At 73.4% G+C, this 20,187-nt stretch overlaps 2 protein-coding genes across 2 annotated transcripts in view; one reads left to right on the forward strand and one right to left on the reverse strand.

Annotated features, from left to right (window-relative positions):
• Window positions 1–122: 122 nt before the first annotated feature.
• CYP21A2 (cytochrome P450 family 21 subfamily A member 2) lies at window positions 123–3,160 on the forward strand (the record flags this gene model as incomplete). Its single annotated transcript, XM_077832827.1, has 4 exons — window positions 123–173; window positions 2,138–2,307; window positions 2,642–2,745; window positions 2,889–3,160. Coding segments are annotated over 4 exons (597 nt in total), but the record flags the coding sequence as incomplete, so codon positions are not given.
• Window positions 3,161–9,507: 6,347 nt separating this feature from the next.
• Window positions 9,508–20,187, reverse strand: part of TNXB (tenascin XB) — an 86,410-nt gene continuing 75,730 nt past the window's right edge. The window contains exons 49-62 of the mRNA XM_077832828.1: window positions 19,514–19,840; window positions 18,598–18,972; window positions 17,284–17,406; window positions 16,704–16,847; window positions 16,200–16,319; window positions 15,654–15,797; window positions 15,279–15,409; window positions 14,950–15,082; window positions 14,158–14,309; window positions 13,955–14,051; window positions 12,952–13,113; window positions 12,060–12,223; window positions 11,436–11,506; window positions 9,508–10,285 (exon numbers count right to left, since the gene is read on the reverse strand). Coding sequence (XP_077688954.1) covers window positions 9,508–10,285; window positions 11,436–11,506; window positions 12,060–12,223; window positions 12,952–13,113; window positions 13,955–14,051; window positions 14,158–14,309; window positions 14,950–15,082; window positions 15,279–15,409; window positions 15,654–15,797; window positions 16,200–16,319; window positions 16,704–16,847; window positions 17,284–17,406; window positions 18,598–18,972; window positions 19,514–19,840 — 2,921 coding nt within the window. The remainder of the gene's footprint in view (window positions 10,286–11,435; window positions 11,507–12,059; window positions 12,224–12,951; window positions 13,114–13,954; window positions 14,052–14,157; window positions 14,310–14,949; window positions 15,083–15,278; window positions 15,410–15,653; window positions 15,798–16,199; window positions 16,320–16,703; window positions 16,848–17,283; window positions 17,407–18,597; window positions 18,973–19,513; window positions 19,841–20,187) is intronic.

The raw sequence follows: 20,187 nt of genomic DNA on the forward strand, positions 1-20,187 counted from the left end.
TAACCCCCACCGTACCCCCTGATCCTCCACAGCCGCCCTGCTCACCTGGGCTGTGGCCTTCCTCCTGCACCACCCCCAGGTGAGCCCCGTACCCCCAAACCCCCCATACCCCCTGATCCTCCACAGCCGCCCTGCTCACCTGGGCTGTGGCCTTCCTCCTGCACCACCCCCAGGTGAGCCCTGTACCCCCAAACCCCCCATACCCCTGATCCTCCACAGCCGCCCTGCTCACCTGGGCTGTGGCCTTCCTCCTGCACCACCCCCAGGTGAGCCCCGAACCCCCCCGTACCCCCTGATCCTCCACAGCCGCCCTGCTCACCTGGCTGTGGCCTTCCTCCTGCACGACCCCCAGGTGAGCCCCGAACCCCCGTACCCCCAAACCCCCCGTACCCCCTGATCCTCCACAGCCGCCCTGCTCACCTGGGCTGTGGCCTTCCTCCTGCACCACCCCAGGTGAGCCCCGAACCCCCCCGTACCCCCTGATCCTCCACAGCTGCCCTGCTCACCTGGGCTGTGGCCTTCCTCCTGCACCACCCCCAGGTGAGCCCGAACCCCCCCCATACCCCCAACCCCCCCGTACCCCCTGATCCTCCACAGCCGCCCTGCTCACCTGGGCTGTGGCCTTCCTCCTGCACCACCCCCAGGTGAGCCCCGAACCCCCCCGTACCCCCTGATCCTCCACAGCCGCCCTGCTCACCTGGCTGTGGCCTTCCTCCTGCACCACCCCCAGGTGAGCCCCGTACCCCCAAACCCCCCATACCCCCTGATCCTCCACAGCCGCCCTGCTCACCTGGGCTGTGGCCTTCCTCCTGCACCACCCCAGGTGAGCCCCGAACCCCCCCGTACCCCTGATCCTCCACAGCCGCCCTGCTCACCTGGGCTGTGGCCTTCCTCCTGCACCACCCCAGGTGAGCCCCGAACCCCCGTACCCCCAAACCCCCGTACCCCCTGATCCTCCACAGCCGCCCTGCTCACCTGGGCTGTGGCCTTCCTCCTGCACCACCCCCAGGTGAGCCCCGAACCCCCCCGTACCCCCTGATCCTCCACAGCTGCCCTGCTCACCTGGGCTGTGGCCTTCCTCCTGCACCACCCCCAGGTGAGCCCCGAACCCCCCCATACCCCAACCCCCCGTACCCCCTGATCCTCCACAGCCGCCCTGCTCACCTGGGCTGTGGCCTTCCTCCTGCACCACCCCCAGGTGAGCCCCGAACCCCCCCGTACCCCCTGATCCTCCACAGCCGCCCTGCTCACCTGGGCTGTGGCCTTCCTCCTGCACCACCCCCAGGTGAGCCCCGAACCCCCATACCCCCAAACCCCCCGTACCCCTGATCCTCCACAGCCGCCCTGCTCACCTGGGCTGTGGCCTTCCTCCTGCACCACCCCCAGGTGAGCCCCGAACCCCCCCGTACCCCCAAACCCCCCGGTACCCCCTGATCCTCCACAGCCGCCCTGCTCACCTGGCTGTGGCCTTCCTCCTGCACCACCCCCAGGTGAGCCCGAACCCCCCCGTACCCCCAAACCCCCCCGTACCCCCCTGATCCTCCACAGCCGCCCTGCTCACCTGGGCTGTGGCCTTCCTGCTGCACCACCCCCAGGTGAGCCCCGAACCCCCGAACCCCCCCGTACCCTCAAACCCCCCATACCCCCTGATCCTCCACAGCCGCCCTGCTCACCTGGGCTGTGGCCTTCCTCCTGCACCACCCCCAGGTGAGCCCCGAACCCCCCCGTACCCCAAACCCCCCCGTACCCCCTGATCCTCCACAGCCGCCCTGCTCACCTGGGCTGTGGCCTTCCTGCTGCACCACCCCCAGGTGAGCCCCGAACCCCCGAACCCCCAAACCCCCGTACCCCCTGATCCTCCACAGCCGCCCTGCTCACCTGGGCTGTGGCCTTCCTCCTGCACCACCCCCAGGTGAGCCCCAAACCACCCAAACCTCTGTGTCTTGGGAGGCGTTCGTGGGGGTCTCTGTGGGTGACCTTGACCAAGTCCCATCTCTCCTTGCCGTCAGTTTCCCCATTTGTACAGCAGGCAGGACGAGCCTCCCCCCCATAAAGCACTGGGTGACCCCTGATGGGGGCGGTCAGTGTCTATGGGGGCTCTATGGGGGGGGTCAGTGTCCATGGGGTCCCCCCACAGGTCCAGGACGGGATCCACGCGGAGCTGCAGCGGGTGCTGGGCCCCGAGCGCCCCCCCCAGCTATGGGGACCGGACCGGCTGCCCCTGCTCAGCGCCACCATCTCCGAGACGCTGCGTTTGCGCCCCGTGGCGCCCCTCGCCCTGCCCCACAGAACCACGCGGGACACCAGGTACCCCTCCCCCGCCCTGCCCCACGGCTCCTATCCCCGCCCTGCCCCATGGCTTCCCTGCCCCCATCCCCCGCCCTGCCCCACAGCACCATGGGGGACACCAGGAACCCCCCCCCCGCCCTGCCCCACGGCCTGCCCCACAGCACCACGTGGGACACCAGGTACCCCTCCCCCGCCCTGCCCCTTGGCCTCCCTGCCCCCATCACCCGCCCCACAGCACCATGGGGGACACCAGGTACCCCTCCCACGCCCTGCCCCACGGCTTGCCCCACAGCACCACGTGGACACCAGGCACCTGCTCCTTCTCCCATCTGACCCCCCCTTGTCTCTGCAGCCTCTTGGGCTTCAACATCCCCAAGGGAACCACCGTGATCCCCAACCTCTTCGCCGCCCACCATGACAAGGGCACCTGGAGCCGCCCCCTGGAGTTCAGGCCAGGTACGGACCCCCCCTTTGCCCCCCAGCTTCCCCTGGGCCCCCCCACCTACGGGCTGAACACCTGGGCCTCCGATTCTCATGGGGGCGGGGGGCGGTGCCCGGACACCTGGGTCCCGGCTGATGGCTCTCTCCCACTCCCGCAGAGCGGTTCCTGGAGGCGGACGACCCCCGGCTGGCCCAGCGCAACCTGCTGCCCTTCAGCTGTGGGGCTCGGGCCTGCCTGGGGGAGACGCTGGCCCGGGCCGAGATCTTCGTCTTCCTCGGGCACGTCCTGCGCGAGTTCCGGCTGGAGCCGCCTGCGCCCGGTGCCCTCCCGTCCCTGCGGGGCCTGTACGGCACCGTGGTTCGCTGCCCGCCCTTCCGCGTCCGCGTCCTGCCCGGGGACCCCTCCCCGAGCCCGCCGAGCCCCCAGTGACCCCATAGCCCCCCCCCGGCGCCCTCCCGTCCCCGCGGGGCCTGTACGGCACCGTGGTTCGCTGCCCGCCCTTCCGCGTCCGTGTCCTGCCCCGGGGACCCCTCCCGAGCCCCCCGAGCCCCCAGTGACCCCATAGCCCCCCCCCGGCGCCCTCCCGTCCCCGCGGGGCCTGTACGGCACGTGGTTCGCTGCCCGCCCTTCCGCGTCCGCGTCCTGCCCCGGGGGACCCTCCCCGAGCCCCCCGAGCCCCCAGTGACCCCATAGCCCCCCCCCGGCGCCCTCCCGTCCCTGCGGGGCCTGTACGGCACCGTGGTTCGCTGCCCGCCCTTCCGCGTCCGCGTCCTGCCCCGGGGACCCCTCCCCGAGCCCGCCGAGCCCCCAGTGACCCCATAGCCCTCCCCCGGCGCCCTCCCGTCCCTGTGGGGCCTGTACGGCACCGTGGTTCGCTGCCCGCCCTTCCGCGTCCGTGTCCTGCCCCGGGGACCCCTCCCCGAGCCCCCCGAGCCCCAGTGACCCCATAGCCCCCCCCCGGCGCCCTCCCGTCCCTGCGGGGCCTGTACGGCACCGTGGTTCGCTGCCCGCCCTTCCGCGTCCGCGTCCTGCCCCGGGGGACCCTCCCCGAGCCCCCCGAGCCCCCAGTGACCCCATAGCCCCCCCCCGGCGCCCTCCCGTCCCTGCGGGGCCTGTACGGCACCGTGGTTCGCTGCCCGCCCTTCCGCGTCCGCGTCCTGCCCCGGGGACCCCTCCCCGAGCCCCCGAGCCCCCAGTGACCCCATAGACCCCCCCGGTGCCCTCCCGTCCCTGCGGGGCCTGTACGGCACCGTGGTTCGCTGCCCGCCCTTCCGCGTCCGCGTCCTGCCCCGGGGCCCCTCCCCGAGCCCCCCGAGCCCCCAGTGACCCCATAGCCCCCCCCGGCGCCCTCCCGTCCTGCGGGGCCTGTACGGCACCGTGGTTCGCTGCCCGCCCTTCCGCGTCCGCGTCCTGCCCCGGGGGCCCCTCCCCGAGCCCCCAGTGACCCCATAGCCCCCCCCCGTCCCTGCGGGGCCTGTACGGCACCGTGGTTCGCTGCCCGCCCTTCCGCGTCCGCGTCTGCCCCGGGGACCCCTCCCCGAGCCCCCCGAGCCCCCAGTGACCCCATAGCCCCCCCCGGCGCCCTCCCGTCCCTGCGGGGCCTGTACGGCACCGTGGTTCGCTGCCCGCCCTTCCGCGTCCGCATCCGCGTCCTGCCCCGGGGACCCCTCCCCGAGCCCCCAGTGACCCCATAGCCCCCCCCGGCGCCCTCCCGTCCCTGCGGGGCCTGTACGGCACCGTGGTTCGCTGCCCGCCCTTCCGCGTCCGCGTCCTGCCCCGGGGACCCCTCCCCGAGCCCCCCGAGCCCCCAGTGACCCCATAGCCCCCCCCGGCGCCCTCCCGTCCTGCGGGGCCTGTACGGCACCGTGGTTCGCTGCCCGCCCTTCCGCGTCCGCGTCCTGCCCCGGGGACCCCTCCCCGAGCCCCCCGAGCCCCCAGTGACCCCATTGCCCCCCCCGGCGCCCTCCCCGTCCCTGCGGGGCCTGTACGGCACCATGGTTCGCTGCCCGCCCTTCCGCGTCCGCGTCCTGCCCCGGGGACCCCTCCCCGAGCCCCCCGAGCCCCCAGTGACCCCATAGCCCCCCCCCGGCGCCCTCCCGTCCCTGCGGGGCCTGTACGGCACCGTGGTTCGCTGCCCGCCCTTCCGCGTCCGCGTCCTGCCCCGGGGACCCCTCCCCGAGCCCCCCGAGCCCCCAGTGACCCCATAGCCCCCCCCCGGCGCCCTCCCCGTCTCTGCGGGGCCTGTACGGCACTGTGGTTCGCTGCCCGCCCTTCCTCCGCGTCCGCGTCCTGCCCCGGGGACCCCTCCCCGAGCCCCCGAGCCCCCAGTGACCCCATAGCCCCCCCCGGCGCCCTCCCGTCCCTGCGGGGCCTGTACGGCACCGTGGTTCGCTGCCCGCCCTTCCGCGTCCGCGTCCTGCCCCGGGGGCCCCTCCCCGAGCCCCCAGTGACCCCATAGCCCCCCCCGGCGCCCTCCCGTCCCTGCGGGGCCTGTATGGCACCGTGGTTCGCTGCCCGCCCTTCCGCGTCCGCGTCCTGCCCCGGGGACCCCTCCCCGAGCCCCCCGAGCCCCCAGTGACCCCATAGCCCCCCCCCGGCGCCCTCCCGTCCCTGCGGGGCCTGTACGGCACCGTGGTTCGCTGCCCGCCCTTCCGCGTCCGCGTCCTGCCCGGGGGCCCCTCCCCGAGCCCCCCGAGCCCCCAGTGACCCCATAGCCCCCCCCGGCGCCCTCCCCGTCCCTGCGGGGCCTGTACGGCACCGGGGTGCGCTGCCCGCCCTTCCGCGTCCGCGTCCTGCCCCGGGGACCCCTCCCCGAGCCCCCCGAGCCCCCAGTGACCCCATAGCCCCCCCCCGGCGCCCTCCCGTCCCTGCGGGGCCTGTACGGCACCGTGGTTCGCTGCCCGCCCTTCCGCGTCCGCGTCCTGCCCCGGGGACCCCTCCCCGAGCCCCCCGAGCCCCCAGTGACCCCATAGCCCCCCCCGGCGCCCTCCCGTCCCTGCGGGGCCTGTACGGCACCGTGGTTCGCTGCCCGCCCTTCCGCGTCCGCGTCCTGCCCCGGGGACCCCTCCCCGAGCCCCCCGAGCCCCCAGTGACCCCATAGCCCCCCCCCGGCGCCCTCCCGTCCCTGCGGGGCCTGTACGGCACCGTGGTTCACTGCCCGCCCTTCCGCGTCCGCGTCCTGCCCCGGGGACCCCTCCCCGAGCCCCCCGAGCCCCCAGTGACCCCATAGCCCCCCCCCCGGCGCCCTCCCGTCCCTGCGGGGCCTGTACGGCACCGTGGTTCGCTGCCCGCCCTTCCGCGTCCGCGTCCTGCCCCGGGGACCCCTCCCTGAGCCCCCGAGCCCCCAGTGACCCAATAGCCCCCCCCCGGCGCCCTCCCGTCCCTGCGGGGCGTGTACGGCACCGTGGTTCGCTGCCCGCCCTTCCGCGTCCGCGTCCTGCCCCGGGGACCCCTCCCCGAGCCCCCAGTGACCCCATAGCCCCCCCCCGGCGCCCTCCCGTCCCTGCGGGGCCTGTACGGCACCGTGGTTCACTGCCCGCCCTTCCGCGTCCGCGTCCTGCCCCGGGGACCCCTCCCCGAGCCCCCCGAGCCCCCAGTGACCCCATAGCCCCCCCCCGGCGCCCTCCCGTCCCTGCGGGGCCTGTACGGCACCGTGGTTCGCTGCCCGCCCTTCCGCGTCCTGCCCCGGGGACCCCTCCCGAGCCCCCCGAGCCCCCAGTGACCCCATAGCCCCCCCCGGCGCCCTCCCGTCCCTGCGGGGCCTGTACGGCACCGTGGTTCGCTGCCCGCCCTTCCGCGTCCGCGTCCTGCCCCGGGGGCCCCTCCCCGAGCCCCCAGTGACCCCATAGCCCCCCCCGGCACCCTCCCGTCCCTGCGGGGCCTGTACGGCACCGTGGTTCGCTGCCCGCCCTTCCGCGTCCGCGTCCTGCCCCGGGGACCCCTCCCCGAGCCCCCAGTGACCCCATAGCCCCCCCCCGGCGCCCTCCCGTCCCTGCGGGCCTGTACGGCACCGGGGTGCGCTGCCCGCCCTTCCGCGTCCGCATCCTGCCCCAGGGGCCCCTCCCCGAGCCCCCCGAGCCCCCAGTGACCCCATAGCCCCCCCCGGCGCCCTCCCGTCCCTGCGGGGCCTGTACGGCACCGTGGTTCGCTGCCCGCCCTTCCGCGTCCGCGTCCTGCCCCGGGGGCCCCTCCCCGAGCCCCCAGTGACCCCATAGCCCCCCCCGGCGCCCTCCCGTCCCTGCGGGGCCTGTACGGCACCGTGGTTCGCTGCCCGCCCTTCCGCGTCCGCGTCCTGCCCGGGGACCCCTCCCCGAGCCCCCCGAGCCCCCAGTGACCCCATAGCCCCCCCCCGGCGCCCTCCCGTCCCTGCGGGGCCTGTATGGCACCGTGGTTCGCTGCCCGCCCTTCCGCGTCCGCGTCCTGCCCCGGGGACCCCTCCCCGAGCCCCCCGAGCCCCCAGTGACCCCATAGCCCCCCCCCGGCGCCCTCCCGTCCCTGCGGGGCCTGTACGGCACCGTGGTTCGCTGCCCGCCCTTCCGCATCCGCGTCCTGCCCCGGGGGCCCCTCCCCGAAGCCCCCCGAGCCCCCAGTGACTCCATAGCCCCCCCCGGTGCCCTCCCGTCCCTGCGGGGCCTGTACGGCACCGGGGTGCGCTGCCCGCCCTTCCGCGTCCGCGTCCTGCCCCGAGGGCCCCTCCCCAAGTCCCCCGAGCCCCCAGTGACCCCATAGCCGCCCCCGGCGCCCTCCCGTCCCTGCGGGGCCTGTACGGCACCGGGGTACGCTGCCCACCCTTCCGCGTCCTGCCCCGGGGACCCCTCCCCGAGCCCCCCGAGCCCCCAGTGACCCCATAGCCCCCCCCAGCGCCCTCCCGTCCCTGCGGGGCCAGTACGGCACCGGGGTGCGCTGCCCGCCCTTCCGCGTCCGCGTCCTGCCCCGGGGGCCCCTCCCCGAGCCCCCCGAGCCCCCAGTGACCCCATAGCCCCCCCCGGCGCCCTCCCGTCCGTGCGGGGCCTGTACGGCACTGGGGTGCACTGCCCGCCCTTCCGCGTCCTGCCCCAAGGGCCCCTCCCCGAGTCCCCCGAGCCCCCAGTGACCCCATAGCCCCCCCCGGCGCCCTCCCGTCCCTGCGGGGCCTGTACGGCACCGGGGTGCGCTGCCCGCCCTTCCGCGTCCGCGTCCTGCCCCGGGGGCCCCTCCCCGAGCCCCCAGTGACCCCATAGCCCCCCCCGGCGCCCTCCCGTCCCTGCGGGGCCTGTACGGCACCGTGGTTCGCTGCCCGCCCTTCCGCGTCCGCGTCCTGCCCCGGGGACCCCTCCCCAGGCCCCCCGAGCCCCCAGTGACCCCATAGCCCCCCCCCGGCGCCCTCCCGTCCCTGCGGGGCCTGTACGGCACCGTGGTTCGCTGCCCGCCCCTCCGCGTCCGCCTCCTGCCCCGGGACCCCTCCCCGAGCCCCCCGAGCCCCCAGTGACCCCATAGCCCCCCCCCGGCGCCCTCCCGTCCCTGCGGGGCCTGTACGGCACCGTGGTTCGCTGCCCGCCCTTCCGCGTCCGCGTCCTGCCCCGGGGGCCCCTCCCCGAGCCCCCAGTGACCCCATAGCCCCCCCCGGCGCCCTCCCGTCCCTGCGGGGCCTGTACGGCACCATGGTTCGCTGCCCGCCCTTCCGCATCCGCGTCCTGCCCCGGGGGCCCCTCCCCGAGCCCCCAGTGACCCCATAGCCCCCCCCGGCGCCCTCCCGTCCCTGCGGGGCCTGTACGGCACCGTGGTTCGCTGCCCGCCCTTCCGCATCCGCGTCCTGCCCCGGGGGCCCCTCCCCGAGCCCCCCGAGCCCCCAGTGACCCCATAGCCCCCCCCGGCGCCCTCCCGTCCCTGCGGGGCCTGTACGGCACCGGGGTGCGCTGCCCGCCCTTCCGCATCCGCGTCCTGCCCCGAGGGCCCCTCCCCGAGCCCCCCGAGCCCCCAGTGACCCCATAGCCCCCCCCAGAGCCCTCCCGTCCCTGCGGGGCCTGTACGGCACCGTGGTTCGCTGCCCGCCCTTCCGCGTCCTGCCCCGGGGGCCCCTCCCCGAGCCCCCAGTGACCCCATAGCCCCCCCCCGGCGCCCTCCCGTCCCTGCGGGGCCTGTACGACACCGTGGTTCGCTGCCCGCCCTTCCGCGTCCGCGTCCTGCCGTGAGGGCCCCTCCCCGAGCCCCCCGAGCCCCCAGTGACCCCATAGCCCCCCCCCGGCGCCCTCCCGTCCCTGCAGGGCCTGTATGGCACCGTGGTTCGCTGCCCGCCCTTCCGCGTCCTGCCCCGGGGGCCCCTCCCCGAGCCCCCAGTGACCCCATAGCCCCCCCCCGGCGCCCTCCCGTCCCTGCGGGGCCTGTAGGACACCGTGGTTCGCTGCCCGCCCTTCCGCGTCCGCGTCCTGCCGTGAGGGCCCCTCCCCGAGCCCCCCGAGCCCCCAGTGACCCCATAGCCCCCCCCGGCGCCCTCCCGTCCCTGCGGGGCCTGTACGGCACCGGGGTGCACTGCCCGCCCTTCCGCGTCCTGCCCCAAGGGCCCCTCCCCGAGCCCCCAGTGACCCCAGTGACCCCATAGCCCCCCCCGGCGCCCTCCCGTCCCTGCGGGGCCTGTACGGCACCGTGGTTCGCTGCCCGCCCTTCCGCGTCCGCGTCCTGCCCCGAGGGCCCCTCCCCGAGCCCCCCGAGCCCCCAGTGACCCCATAGCCCCCACTGCTGCCCTTAACCCCCCCGCCACCCCTGGGACCCCTGCTGAGCCTCCTGTGAGGCCCTGCGGCTCAAAGCAGCGCCCCGGGCCCCGTCTCCCTCATTCCCGCGGGGCTGCGCTGTCTCCCACACAGCCGGTGTGAGGTGTCGTGTGAAACCCGTGAGCTGCTGAGACCCGCTGGCCTGTCCCAGCGGGGGCCGCGTTGGGGTGCAGGGAGCTGGGAGCTGCTGCTGTGGGGGGGCTCCTGGGACCGGCGGCGACCCACCCCCAGGCGGGCGCTCCTCGACCCTGAGGCCTGCCCGAGCCCCATGCGCCGGGGCTGCTCTGCTCTGCGACCCGGGTGCACAAGGCCAGGCCGGGGGATCGCCCGGCCCCGGGACTCAGCAAAGCCCGTCGGGACGTCCGGGCGAGCGTCGTAGGCACGGGGGCCGAGGGCAGAAACGAGGGGACGGGGCCTCATGCGTTGGCCCTTCTTCTCCCCCGGCCACGCGGCCCCTGGGCAGACAAAGCCTCTGACCGGGGAGACTGGCCGCAGGCTGCAGGGAGAGGCCCGGGTCCCACGAAGGTAACGTCCCGTGGGGCGAGAGAACGGCTGAGCCAAGCCCGCCTGCGAGGAGCCGTCAGCTGTAGCCGGTGCGCTCACCGGGCGTTCGCTTAGGTAACGAGCGCGGCCCTTCGGCTCATCGCCTCCCGTCTCGCTCTGGCGTGAATAAACCTGGTTTCTATCGTCCCTCAAACAGGGGGGTTGCTCGGCGCGCTCGGGGTCTCCGCTCCGGTACAAAGGCTGGGGCGTGTCCTCCCCACAGCCGGGGGGGCGGGCGGGTAATGAACTCACACTGGCCAGGCTGCTGCCCAGGAGAGGCCGGCCCAGCTCTGGGGTGCAAGGCTGGGGGGGACTGGCTGGGGCCTCTCTCTGTGTGCGAATTGGGGGTGGCTCTGGGAGCCTTCATGCGACCTCGCCAGGTGTGGGGCTCCCCATGGGGCTGAGTGATCACAGCACCTGGAGGGTTTGCTGCAGCTCACTGGCCTAGCTCTGTGAGAGCCAGCCCAGGCTGCAGCGTGAAGGGGGCCCAGCGGTGCCATGCAGCACCCCAGGGATCCTGTCACATCTCCCATAACCCCCGGGACTCCCAGTCACCTCCCCACAGCCCCAACCCCCATCCCACCAGTGACCCCAGGTGACCCTCTTGCCGTCCTGAATCCCTCACTGACCCACCACTGCAGTGAGCCCCAACCCCGCATTGTACTCTGTGCCCCAGGGACCCCTCCCCAAGCCCCTTATATCCCCCCCCCCGCATCCCTCCAGGTCATGGGGAGCCTCCACCCCACACCTGTCCCTGGCCCCAACAGTTTCTCACTCACTGGGGGGTTTTGTAACAATTTCAGCTGTGTTTTTAATATATAAACTATATCACTCAATAGACTCTGTACAGCCCCCTGCAACCCCCCTTAACTCTGCCCCCCCCCCAGTTTCCCCGCAAACCCCCTTAACTCTGCCCTCCCCAAGGTCCTCGCCCACCTGGGCCGTTTCAGTCAGAATAAAGGTGCTTTGGGTCCATCCGTCTCCGTCGCTCCACCACCCATGGGGTCACCGCTCGCTCCCCTGTCTCCCCACAGGCCCCCGCTTCTGAGTGGGGAGGTGATGGGAGCCCCAGAGGAGCTGGGGGTCAGGACTCCTGGATTCCATCTGCCCCGCCCCCCCACCAGGCTGGATTGGGGTGCCCCCTTCGGGCTGGGCCTGCTGCACAGACCCCCCCTTCACTGTGGGGAGCAGGGACCCCCCCAGGGGTGTGTGGGAGGGGCTAGGTGAGGGGAGGGAATTAAGCATTGGGGCTCTGTGGGGGAGGGGAGTCTCATGGGGGGGTGGAAGGGCCCCGGGGGGGGGGGTGTCTCCTCGTGATGCCCCGGCTTCCCCTGGTGGCGCCCGGCAGTGCTGCGGTCTCGCTCGCTCGCTCTCCCTCCCGCGTCCGTCTGTCCGTCCGTCCAGCTCAGCCCCGCCGTGGCCGCAGCTTCATCTCGGTGAAGGGGATGGAGAACTCGAAGCCTTTCCAGTTAAACCAGTTCACGCCCTGGGGGGGGGCAGAAATGGGGGGTAAGAGACCCCCCAGCACTGGCCCCCTCAGCAACTTCTGTAATAGTGCTAAATGCAATCCGTGACTCAGTTTCCCAACTGGCTTGGACGTGCTGGATGGGAAGGAGTTAATTTCCTGCCCTGGGATGGGCCAACCCAGGAGTCCTGGCTCCCAGTCCCCACCCCTGCTCTCCCCACCAGCCCCCCCCCGCCCCCAGAGCCGGGAGAGAACCCAGGCATCCTGACACCGCCCTGCCCCCAGAGCCAGGAGAGAACCCAGGCGTCCTGACACCTCCCCGCCCCCAGAGCCGGGAGAGAACCCAGGCATCCCGACACCCCGCCTGCCCCCAGAGCCGGGAGAGAACCCAGGCATCCCGACACCGCCCCGCCCCCAGAGCCGGGAGAGAACCCAGGCGTCCCGACACCGCCCCGCCCCCAGAGCCGGGAGAGAACCCAGGCGTCCCGACACCGCCCCGCCCCCAGAGCCGGGAGAGAACCCAGGCGTCCTGCCCCCGCAGCGGGGAGAGAACCCAGGCGTCCGGGCGGCGTACCTGGTGGTCCCGGCCGCTGCCGTAGAGCCCGTTGAGGTTGGCGTAGTGGCAGTTTCGGTACCACCAGGCCCCCCGGTAGGACACCGCGCAGGGGATCAGCAGCCGGCTGGGGTCCCGGTCCCGGGTGGAGAAGACGCTGCCCGAGTGGTAGCTCAGCGCATCGCCTGGGGGGGGCAGGGGGTGAGGGGGGGCGGGGGGCACAGCGCCCCTCCCCCAACCACCCCTGGGACAGGGACCCCCCCGCTGCCCCCCCAGCCCCCCGGGGCACGGACCCCCCATCCACTGACCCCTGACATAGCAACCCCGTGCTGTCCCCCCAGCCCCCCCGGGACACGGACCCCCCAATCCACTGACCCCCCAACATAGCAACCCCCACTGCCCCCCCAGCCCCCCCGGGACACGGACCCCCCAATCCACTGACCCCTGACATAGTAACCCCCTGCTGTCCCCCCAGCCCCCCCCGGGACACAGACCCCCCCATCCACTGACCCCTGACATAGCAACCCCCTGCTGTCCCCCCAGCCCCCCCCGGGACACGGACCCCCCAATCCACTGACCCCTGACATAGCAACCCCCTGCTGTCCCCCCAGCCCCCCGGGACACGGACCCCCCATCCACTGACCCCTGACATAGCAACCCCCACTGCCCCCCCAGCCCCCCCCGGGACACAGACCCCCCCATCCACTGACCCCTGACATAGCAACCCCCTGCTGTCCCCCCAGCCCCCCGGGACACGGACCCCCCATCCACTGACCCCTGACATAGCAACCCCCTGCTGTCCCCCATCCATCCTCGTCCTCTGCCCCCTCCGCCAGCACCCCGCATCATGACCCCCCCTTTCCTTCCCCATTGGCGCCCCCCCAGCCGCCCCTGCCCCTCACCGGCCCCTCACCGGCCGTGCCGCGGTAGCCGTCCAGGTGGAGGCGGTAATGCTCGCTGGGGGGGTCGACCCGGAACCGCTGGTACCGGGCGTAGGCGGCCTCGGCGCCGGCCCGAAGATCCACCCGCAGCTCCTGCTCCCCGGCCGCCGTCAGCTGGTGCAGGGCGTCGTTACCTGGGGGCAGGACGCCTGGGTTCTCTCCCTGCTGCGCCGGGGCCGCCCGGACGCCTGGGTTCTCTCCCGGCTCGGGGGGGAGCGGGGGTCGGGGGGATCGCAGGGCCGCCCGGACGCCTGGGTTCTCTCCCGGCTCGGGGGGGAGCGGGGATCGGGGGGATCGCAGGGCCGCCCGGACGCCTGGGTTCTCTCCCGGCTCGGGGGGGAGCGGGGATCGGGGGGATCGCAGGGCCGCCCGGACGCCTGGGTTCTCTCCCGGCTCGGGGGGGAGCGGGGGTCGGGGGGGATCGCAGGGCCGCCCGGACGCCTGGGTTCTCTCCCGGCTCGGGGGGGAGCGGGGATCGGGGGGATCGCAGGGCCGCCCGGACGCCTGGGTTCTCTCCCGGCTCGGGCGGGAGCGGGGGTCGGGGGGGATCGCAGGGCCGCCCGGACGCCTGGGTTCTCTCCCGGCTCGGGGGGGAGCGGGGATCGGGGGGATCGCAGGGCCGCCCGGACGCCTGGGTTCTCTCCCGGCTCGGGCGGGAGCGGGGGTCGGGGGGGATCGCAGGGCCGCCCGGACGCCTGGGTTCTCTCCCGGCTCGGGGGGGAGCGGGGATCGGGGGGATCGCAGGGCCGCCCGGACGCCTGGGTTCTCTCCCGGCTCGGGGGGGAGCGGGGATCGGGGGGATCGCAGGGCCGCCCGGACGCCTGGGTTCTCTCCCGGCTCGGGGGGGAGCGGGGCTCGGGGGGGATCGCAGGGCCGCCCGGACGCCTGGACGCCTGGGTTCTCTCCCGGCTCTGGGGGGAGCGGGGGTCGGGGGGGATCGCAGGGCCGCCCGGACGCCTGGGTTCTCTCCCTCACCCAGCCAGAACTCGCGGGACCGGTTCCCGAAGCCCTGGGCATAGGCCTGCCAGTCGCGCCAGAAATCCGTCTCGCCGTCCATGCGGCGCTGGAACACCTGGGGGGAGGCGGGGGGGGGTCAGAGACACACACTCGGCCCCGCTGCCCCCCCCGGGGCGGGTGTGTCCCCCCCGCAGGCCGCGCTGCCCCGGCCCCGCACTCACCAGCCAGCCGCCCCCGTCGGTCTCCATGTCGCAGTAGACCTGCAGGGGCCGCTGCCTGTCGCCCCCCAGGTAGATGGTCACCTCGCGGGAGGGGCCCGGCCCGTTCAGCTGCTCCTCCACGCAGTCCCGGGGGAAGGGGTAGGTCAGCCAGACTGCGCGGAGAGGCGAGAATGGAACCCAGGCGTCCGGGATCCCAGCCCCACCCCCTCCAACCACTAGACCCCGCTCCCTTCCCCGAGCCAGGAGAGAACCCAGGCGTCCTGGCTCCCAGCCCCCTGCTCTAACCCACCAGCCCCCACTCCCCTCCCAGAGCTGGGATAGAACCCAGGAGTTCTGGATCCCAGCCCCCCCTGCTCTAACCCACCAGCCCCCACTCCCCTCCCAGAGCTGGGATAGAACCCAGGAGTCCTGGATCCCAGCCCCCCCTGCTCTAACCCACCAGCCCCCACTCCCCTCCCAGAGCCGGGAGAGAACCCAGGAGTCCTGGATCCCAGCCCCACCCCTGCTCTAACCCACCAGCCCCCACTCTCCTCCCAGAGCTGGGAGAGAACCCAGGCGTCCTGGCTCCCAGCCCCCTGCTCTAACCCACCAGCCCCCACTCCCCTCCCAGAGCTGGGATAGAACCCAGGAGTCCTGGATCCCAGCCCCCCCTGCTCTAACCCACCAGCCCCCACTCCCCTCCCAGAGCCGGGAGAGACCCCAAGAGTCCTGGCTCCCAGCCCCCTGGCTGTAACCACCCACTAGCCCCCCCTCCCCCGAGCCAGGCTAGAACCCAGGCGTCCTGCGGCTCACCGGTGTTGAAGGAGGTGGCGATGGGGGTGCTGGGGAGGCCCCCCCGGATCGCCTGCACCCGGACCTGGTAGCGGCTGGACGGGCTCAGGTTGCTCAGCTGGTAGGAGGCCGCGTCTGAGCCCAGGGGAATCTCCTGGGGGGAGAGGGAGTGAGGGGGGGTGATGGGCCAGTGGGGGAGGGGCAGGGAGCAGCGATGGGGCTGGGGGCGGGATGTGGGGGGAGCCGGGGTGGAGAGTGGGGCGGGGTGTTGGGGGGGCTGTGGCAAGGGTTGGGGAGGGAACGGGGGGCTGAGCAGGCAGGGGGCTGGGGGGGGCTGGGGGTCCGGGTACCTGCGTTTGGCCAGAGGGTGTCTCGTAGCTGAGCAGGTAGCCGGCGGGGGGGACGCGTGGGGGCGTCCAGGAGAGCCGGGCGCTGCGGGGGGTCACGTCAGTGGCTTGCAGGTCCCGGGGGGCATCCAGCCCTGGGGGAGGGGAGAGTGAAACAGGGACCCCCCGACCTCCCCCCTCCCCGTGACCCCCCTCCCCCCACCGACAGCCCCCCTCCCCTCACTGCTTCCCCCACCCCTCCCCGTTCCCCCCCTCCCCCACCAACATCCCCCACCCCACCCCATGACCCCCCTCCCTCCACCAACAGCCCCCCTCCCCTCACTGCTTCCCCCACCCCTCCCCGTGACCCTCCACCCCCCTCCCTGCACCCCCCCGTACCGGTGGTGAAGGTAGCGTGGGCGGGGGAGCTGCGGTTGCCCCCCGTCACCCCATGGACGCTGACCAGATACTCGGTGTCCAGCCGCAGCCCGGTCAGGGGGTGCTCGGCCCGGGCCCCGGGGAGCCGCACCGTCACCGCGGGGCCTGCGGGGAGAGCTGGGGTGAGGGGGGGCAGGCTGGAGGGGAGGGGTCCGGAGGGGGGGCTGGGGATCCCCACGTCTGAGCTTCCCCCAACCCCCTCCCCGGATGCAATGCTGGCGTGGGGAGGCCGAGAAGCCGGGCCGGACGAGGGGCGACCGGGCCAGAGGGAGCCGATGGCCCAGGGCCCCGGAGATGCCCGCGCCGGCCGCCCGGACGAGGGGCGACCGGGCCAGAGGGAGCCGATGGCCCAGGGCCCCGGAGATGCCCGCGCCGGCCGCCCGGACCCGGGGCAGGCGGGCGAAGGGCGCCAGGGCCCCGGGGATGGAGCCACCCGCCGGGGCGGGGAGCCAGCGAAAGCCGGGTGCAGGCCGGGGGAGGGGAGCGACGCCCTGCCCCCGCGCTCACCTTCGGGGGGCCCATAGCTCAGCTCGTAGCTCTGGACGGGGGCCCGGGGCGGGTTCCAGCGTAGCAGGGCCGAGGCCTCGGTGACGTTGACGGCACGCAGGTCCGAGGGGCCGTCGGGGACTGCGGAGAGAGCGCGGAGCGTCAGGGGGGCAGCCCCCGCCGAGGGGACCCAGGTGTCCGGCCGGTGGCATGGGGTGCTGGCCCCAGGGCAGGGGAGCAGACCCAGGTGTCCGGCGCTGGCCCTGGGGCAGAGGAGGGGACCCAGGCGTCCGGCCGGTGGCATGGGGTGCTGGCCCCAGGGCAGGGGAGCAGACCCAGGTGTCCGGCGCTGGCCCTGGGGCAGAGGAGGGGACCCAGGCGTCCGGCCGGTGGTATGGGGTGCTGGCCCCGGGGCAGGGGAGCAGACCCAGGTGTCCGGCGCTGGCCCTGGGGCAGAGGAGGGGACCCAGGCGTCCGGCCGGTGGCCTGGGAGCAGGGGAGGGGACCCAGGCATCCGGCCCTTACCTGTGGTGACGTAGCCCACCAGTGGCTCGCTCTCCTCGAAGCCCCGGACGGCCATGACGCTGACCTCATAGCTGGCCCCGGGGATCAGCCCCTCGAGCGTTGTCTGCAGCCGGGTGCCCGCGACCATCACGCTCTGCGGCTCCCCTGGGGCGACAGGCGGGTCAGGACGCGCTGGGGCGGGGCCATGTGTCGGGGCCAGGGCACAGGGCCAGTAGGGGGCGCTGTTCTGCAGGCAGTTCTTGGGGGCTCTGGGGGCATTTTGGGGTGCTCAGTGTGGGGCGCTATGGGGGCGGTCACTGTGCAGCAGGGGCCAGCGGGGGAGGGCCAGGGGCCACAGTGTGGAAGCAGTGATGGGCGCTGTGGAGGGGGGGTCGGTTTGGGACACTGTGGGGGGCAGCGAGGTGCACTGGGAGGAACTGGTTTGGGGTGTTGGGGAGGGCAGCAGGGGGCACTGTGGGGGGCCAGCGAGGGGCACTGTGGGGAGTCGGTTTGGGGTGTTGGGGAGGGCAGCAGGGGGCGCTGTGGGGGGCCAGCGAGGGGAGCTGTGGGGGGGAGCAGGGGGGTGCTGTGGGGCACTTACCCCCTTTGCTCAGCTGGAAGGACACCTTGTAGCGGTCGACATGGGTGGACGGGGCCCCCCAGGTCACCCCCACCGAGGTCTCACGGACGTCGCTGAAGTGCAGGTCCCGGGGGCTCTCCAGCTCTGGGGAGACATGGGGGTCAGGGGGGCCCCATGGGCCCTCAGGCGGAGCCAACTGGGGGGCCCCTTCCCAGCATGACCACTGGGGGGAGAGCAGCAGCCTGCAAAGCCCCGTTCCCCCCCCGCCCCCCTCAGCCGGGCGGGGGTCTGAGACCCACCAGTGCCCCCCACCGTCACCCCCTGGCGCTCACCCATCCACCTGTCCCTCCCTCCCTCTGTCACGGGCTCCACACCCTCCATCTGTCCTACCCCCCCCGCCCCCTGCCCCCTCTCACCAGGGATGGGGCAGAGGGCAGCGGGGGGCTGTCACGCTATTGACTTGAACTGGGACCGTATAGAACATGGTTGCAACCAAGCTCCCGTCGTGGCCCCAGCTCTTGCACAAAGGGGTGGGATGCGGTGTCTCGGAGGGGGTGAGGCTGGCCGGTTGGGATTATGCCGTCTGGGTGCAGGTGTCACTTTGTATTTAAAGATGCCGGCGTTAGCTCTGGCCTGTCTGCAGTTCACACGGGTGCTCTGCTCCTGGGGGACACCCCAGACAAGTGGGGGTGGCCCATGACGGCCCATGAGCGACACCCCTGACCCACGGCGGACACGCCGGGGGCTCAGCCCGGCAGGCGGGGAGAGGCCTAAGGGCCGGACACTGGGGTTGGCCGTTACTGGATGTCAGTGAGTCCATGTCACCAGCTCTTGCTCTCGTCTCTTTCTTTTCCTTTTACGAATAAACCTCGAGATTTTAGATTCAAAAGCGTTGGCCACAGTGTGATTCGGGGGTGAGATCTGACCTGTACATTGAGCTGGGTCTGGGCTTGGTCCTTTGGGATCGAGGGAACCTCTTTTCTCTTTCTGGGGGCTTGGTTTTCATAACCACTCATCCCCATAACAAGGGGTGCTGGTGGGGATACTGGGAAACTGGGGTGTCTAAGGGAACTGCTCGTGTGACTCGTGGTTAGCCGGTGGGGTGAGACCGAAGTCCTCTCCGGCCGGTGGGTTTGGTTTGCCTTGGGGTGCACAGAAACCCCAGGCCGGGGCTGTGACTGCCCCGCTCTGAGCGATTTGTCCTGAATTGGCCCCTCTCCGTGGGGTCCCGCCAGAACCAGCTTCGTTACAGGGGCGCTGGGCTGTGGGGCGGGGGCAGCAGGGGGTGCTGGGACGAGGGGGTAGCTTGGCTCGGTGCTGCAGCGGGGGCCGTACCGAGGCTGCTGGTCTGTGCGGCCCCGTGGACGTTGGCCGTCTCCTCGCCCTGCCGCAGGCCGTACACTGCCAGGCCGTATTCGGTGCTGGGCCGCAGCCCCCGCAGCACGGCCGAGCGCTGGGCCCCCGGCACCGGCACCTCCTGGGCGGGCGCCGGCCCCAGCCCGGGCCCCCGGCCCGCGTCCCGGTACCGGATGAGGAAGGTGTCGAAGTTGCCCTCGGGCGCGTCCCAGCTCAGCCGCAGCGAGGTCGGGGTCACCTCGGAGATGAGCAGCTGGTCCAGCCGGGCGGGCGTCACGCTGGAGGCTTCCGGGAAGGCTGCGGGGGCAGGAGGGGGGTTAGGCTCCTGCAAGGGCAGGACGGGGTTAATTGTCCCTGGGGGAGATGGCACGGGGGGGGGGGGGCTGGGGCCAGGCAAGAAGGGGTTAACTCTATCCCATCATGCACCTGGCCAGGAGCCCTGGGAGCAGGTTAGTTACTTTTGTCCCATGGGGCTCCGGTGCAGAGTGGAAAGGGTTAACTGCCGGGAGGGGCGGGGGGCGACGGAGGGAGGACAGGAATGGGGGGTCAGGAGCAGGGGTTAGGCCCAGAAGAGGAAGGGCCTGTCCCCACAGCTTGTCAGTGGCGCAATGGGATCGTTAGCCCCGTGTTACAGGTGGGGAAACTGAGGCAAGGGGCAGTTATGGGGCTTTTTGCATGGTCACCCGGAAGGTCAGAGGCAGAGCTGGGAGAGAACCCAGGAGTCCTGGCTTCCAGCCCCCCTGCTCTAACCCACCACACCCCACTCCCCTCCCAGAGCTGGGAGAGAACCCAGGAGTCCGGGGTCCCAGCTGGGCCACGGAGGGAAGACCTGCGGAAGGAAGGGGGCTGGTAGATGTCGAGGGGCCCTGGCCGGCCGGCCCCCCGGCTCGCTGACCTGTGACGGCGTCGGTGGAGACGGGTCCGAGGCGCTTAGGGCCGGAGACGCCGTAGAGGTTGAACTTGTACTTGCGGGAGGGGAGCAGGTCGGACACGACGAGCGTGCGGGACGCCCCGTCCGTGGGCAGCGCCTGGGGTTTGCCCTCCCCGTCCCGGTACTGGAGGAGGAAGGAGTCGAAGGCCCCGGCCTGGACGGTCCAGGAGAGGCGGACGGAGTCTTTGGTGACCTCGGAGGTCGAGAGCTCCCCCAGCTTGGGCTGCGAGGCACCTTCCTCCTCCTCCTCCTCGTCTTCCTCCTCCTGCCGGCCTGGGGAGAGGGGAGCAGCTCAGACCCGGCCCAGACCCCACGTCTCCAGACTCCACCCGTTTGGGATCGGGATGAAAGCTGCAAAACTTTGGCAAGCGGCCGAGAGGCCAGTCTCTTTGCAGGTGGCCTGACTGCTGCTGGGACGCGCCAGACCCAGCCGGCCCCGGGCCGTGGCGCGGGCAGGAGGGTGGATCAGAGCCGATTGCGGCCGGCGGCACAGAGCAGGGAGGGGAATTAGCCAGCCAGACAATCCCCACGGGCCAGGCCGGACTCTCCGTCCCTGGCTCTCGTGAAACCCACACGGGCTGTTTCTGGACGAGCTCGCTGCTGGTTCTGCCCAGCGCGAACACAGGCCGGGGCGAGGG

This window comes from Eretmochelys imbricata, chromosome 14, assembly GCF_965152235.1.
Source record: "Eretmochelys imbricata isolate rEreImb1 chromosome 14, rEreImb1.hap1, whole genome shotgun sequence".
Classification (NCBI taxonomy): Eukaryota; Metazoa; Chordata; order Testudines; family Cheloniidae; genus Eretmochelys; species Eretmochelys imbricata.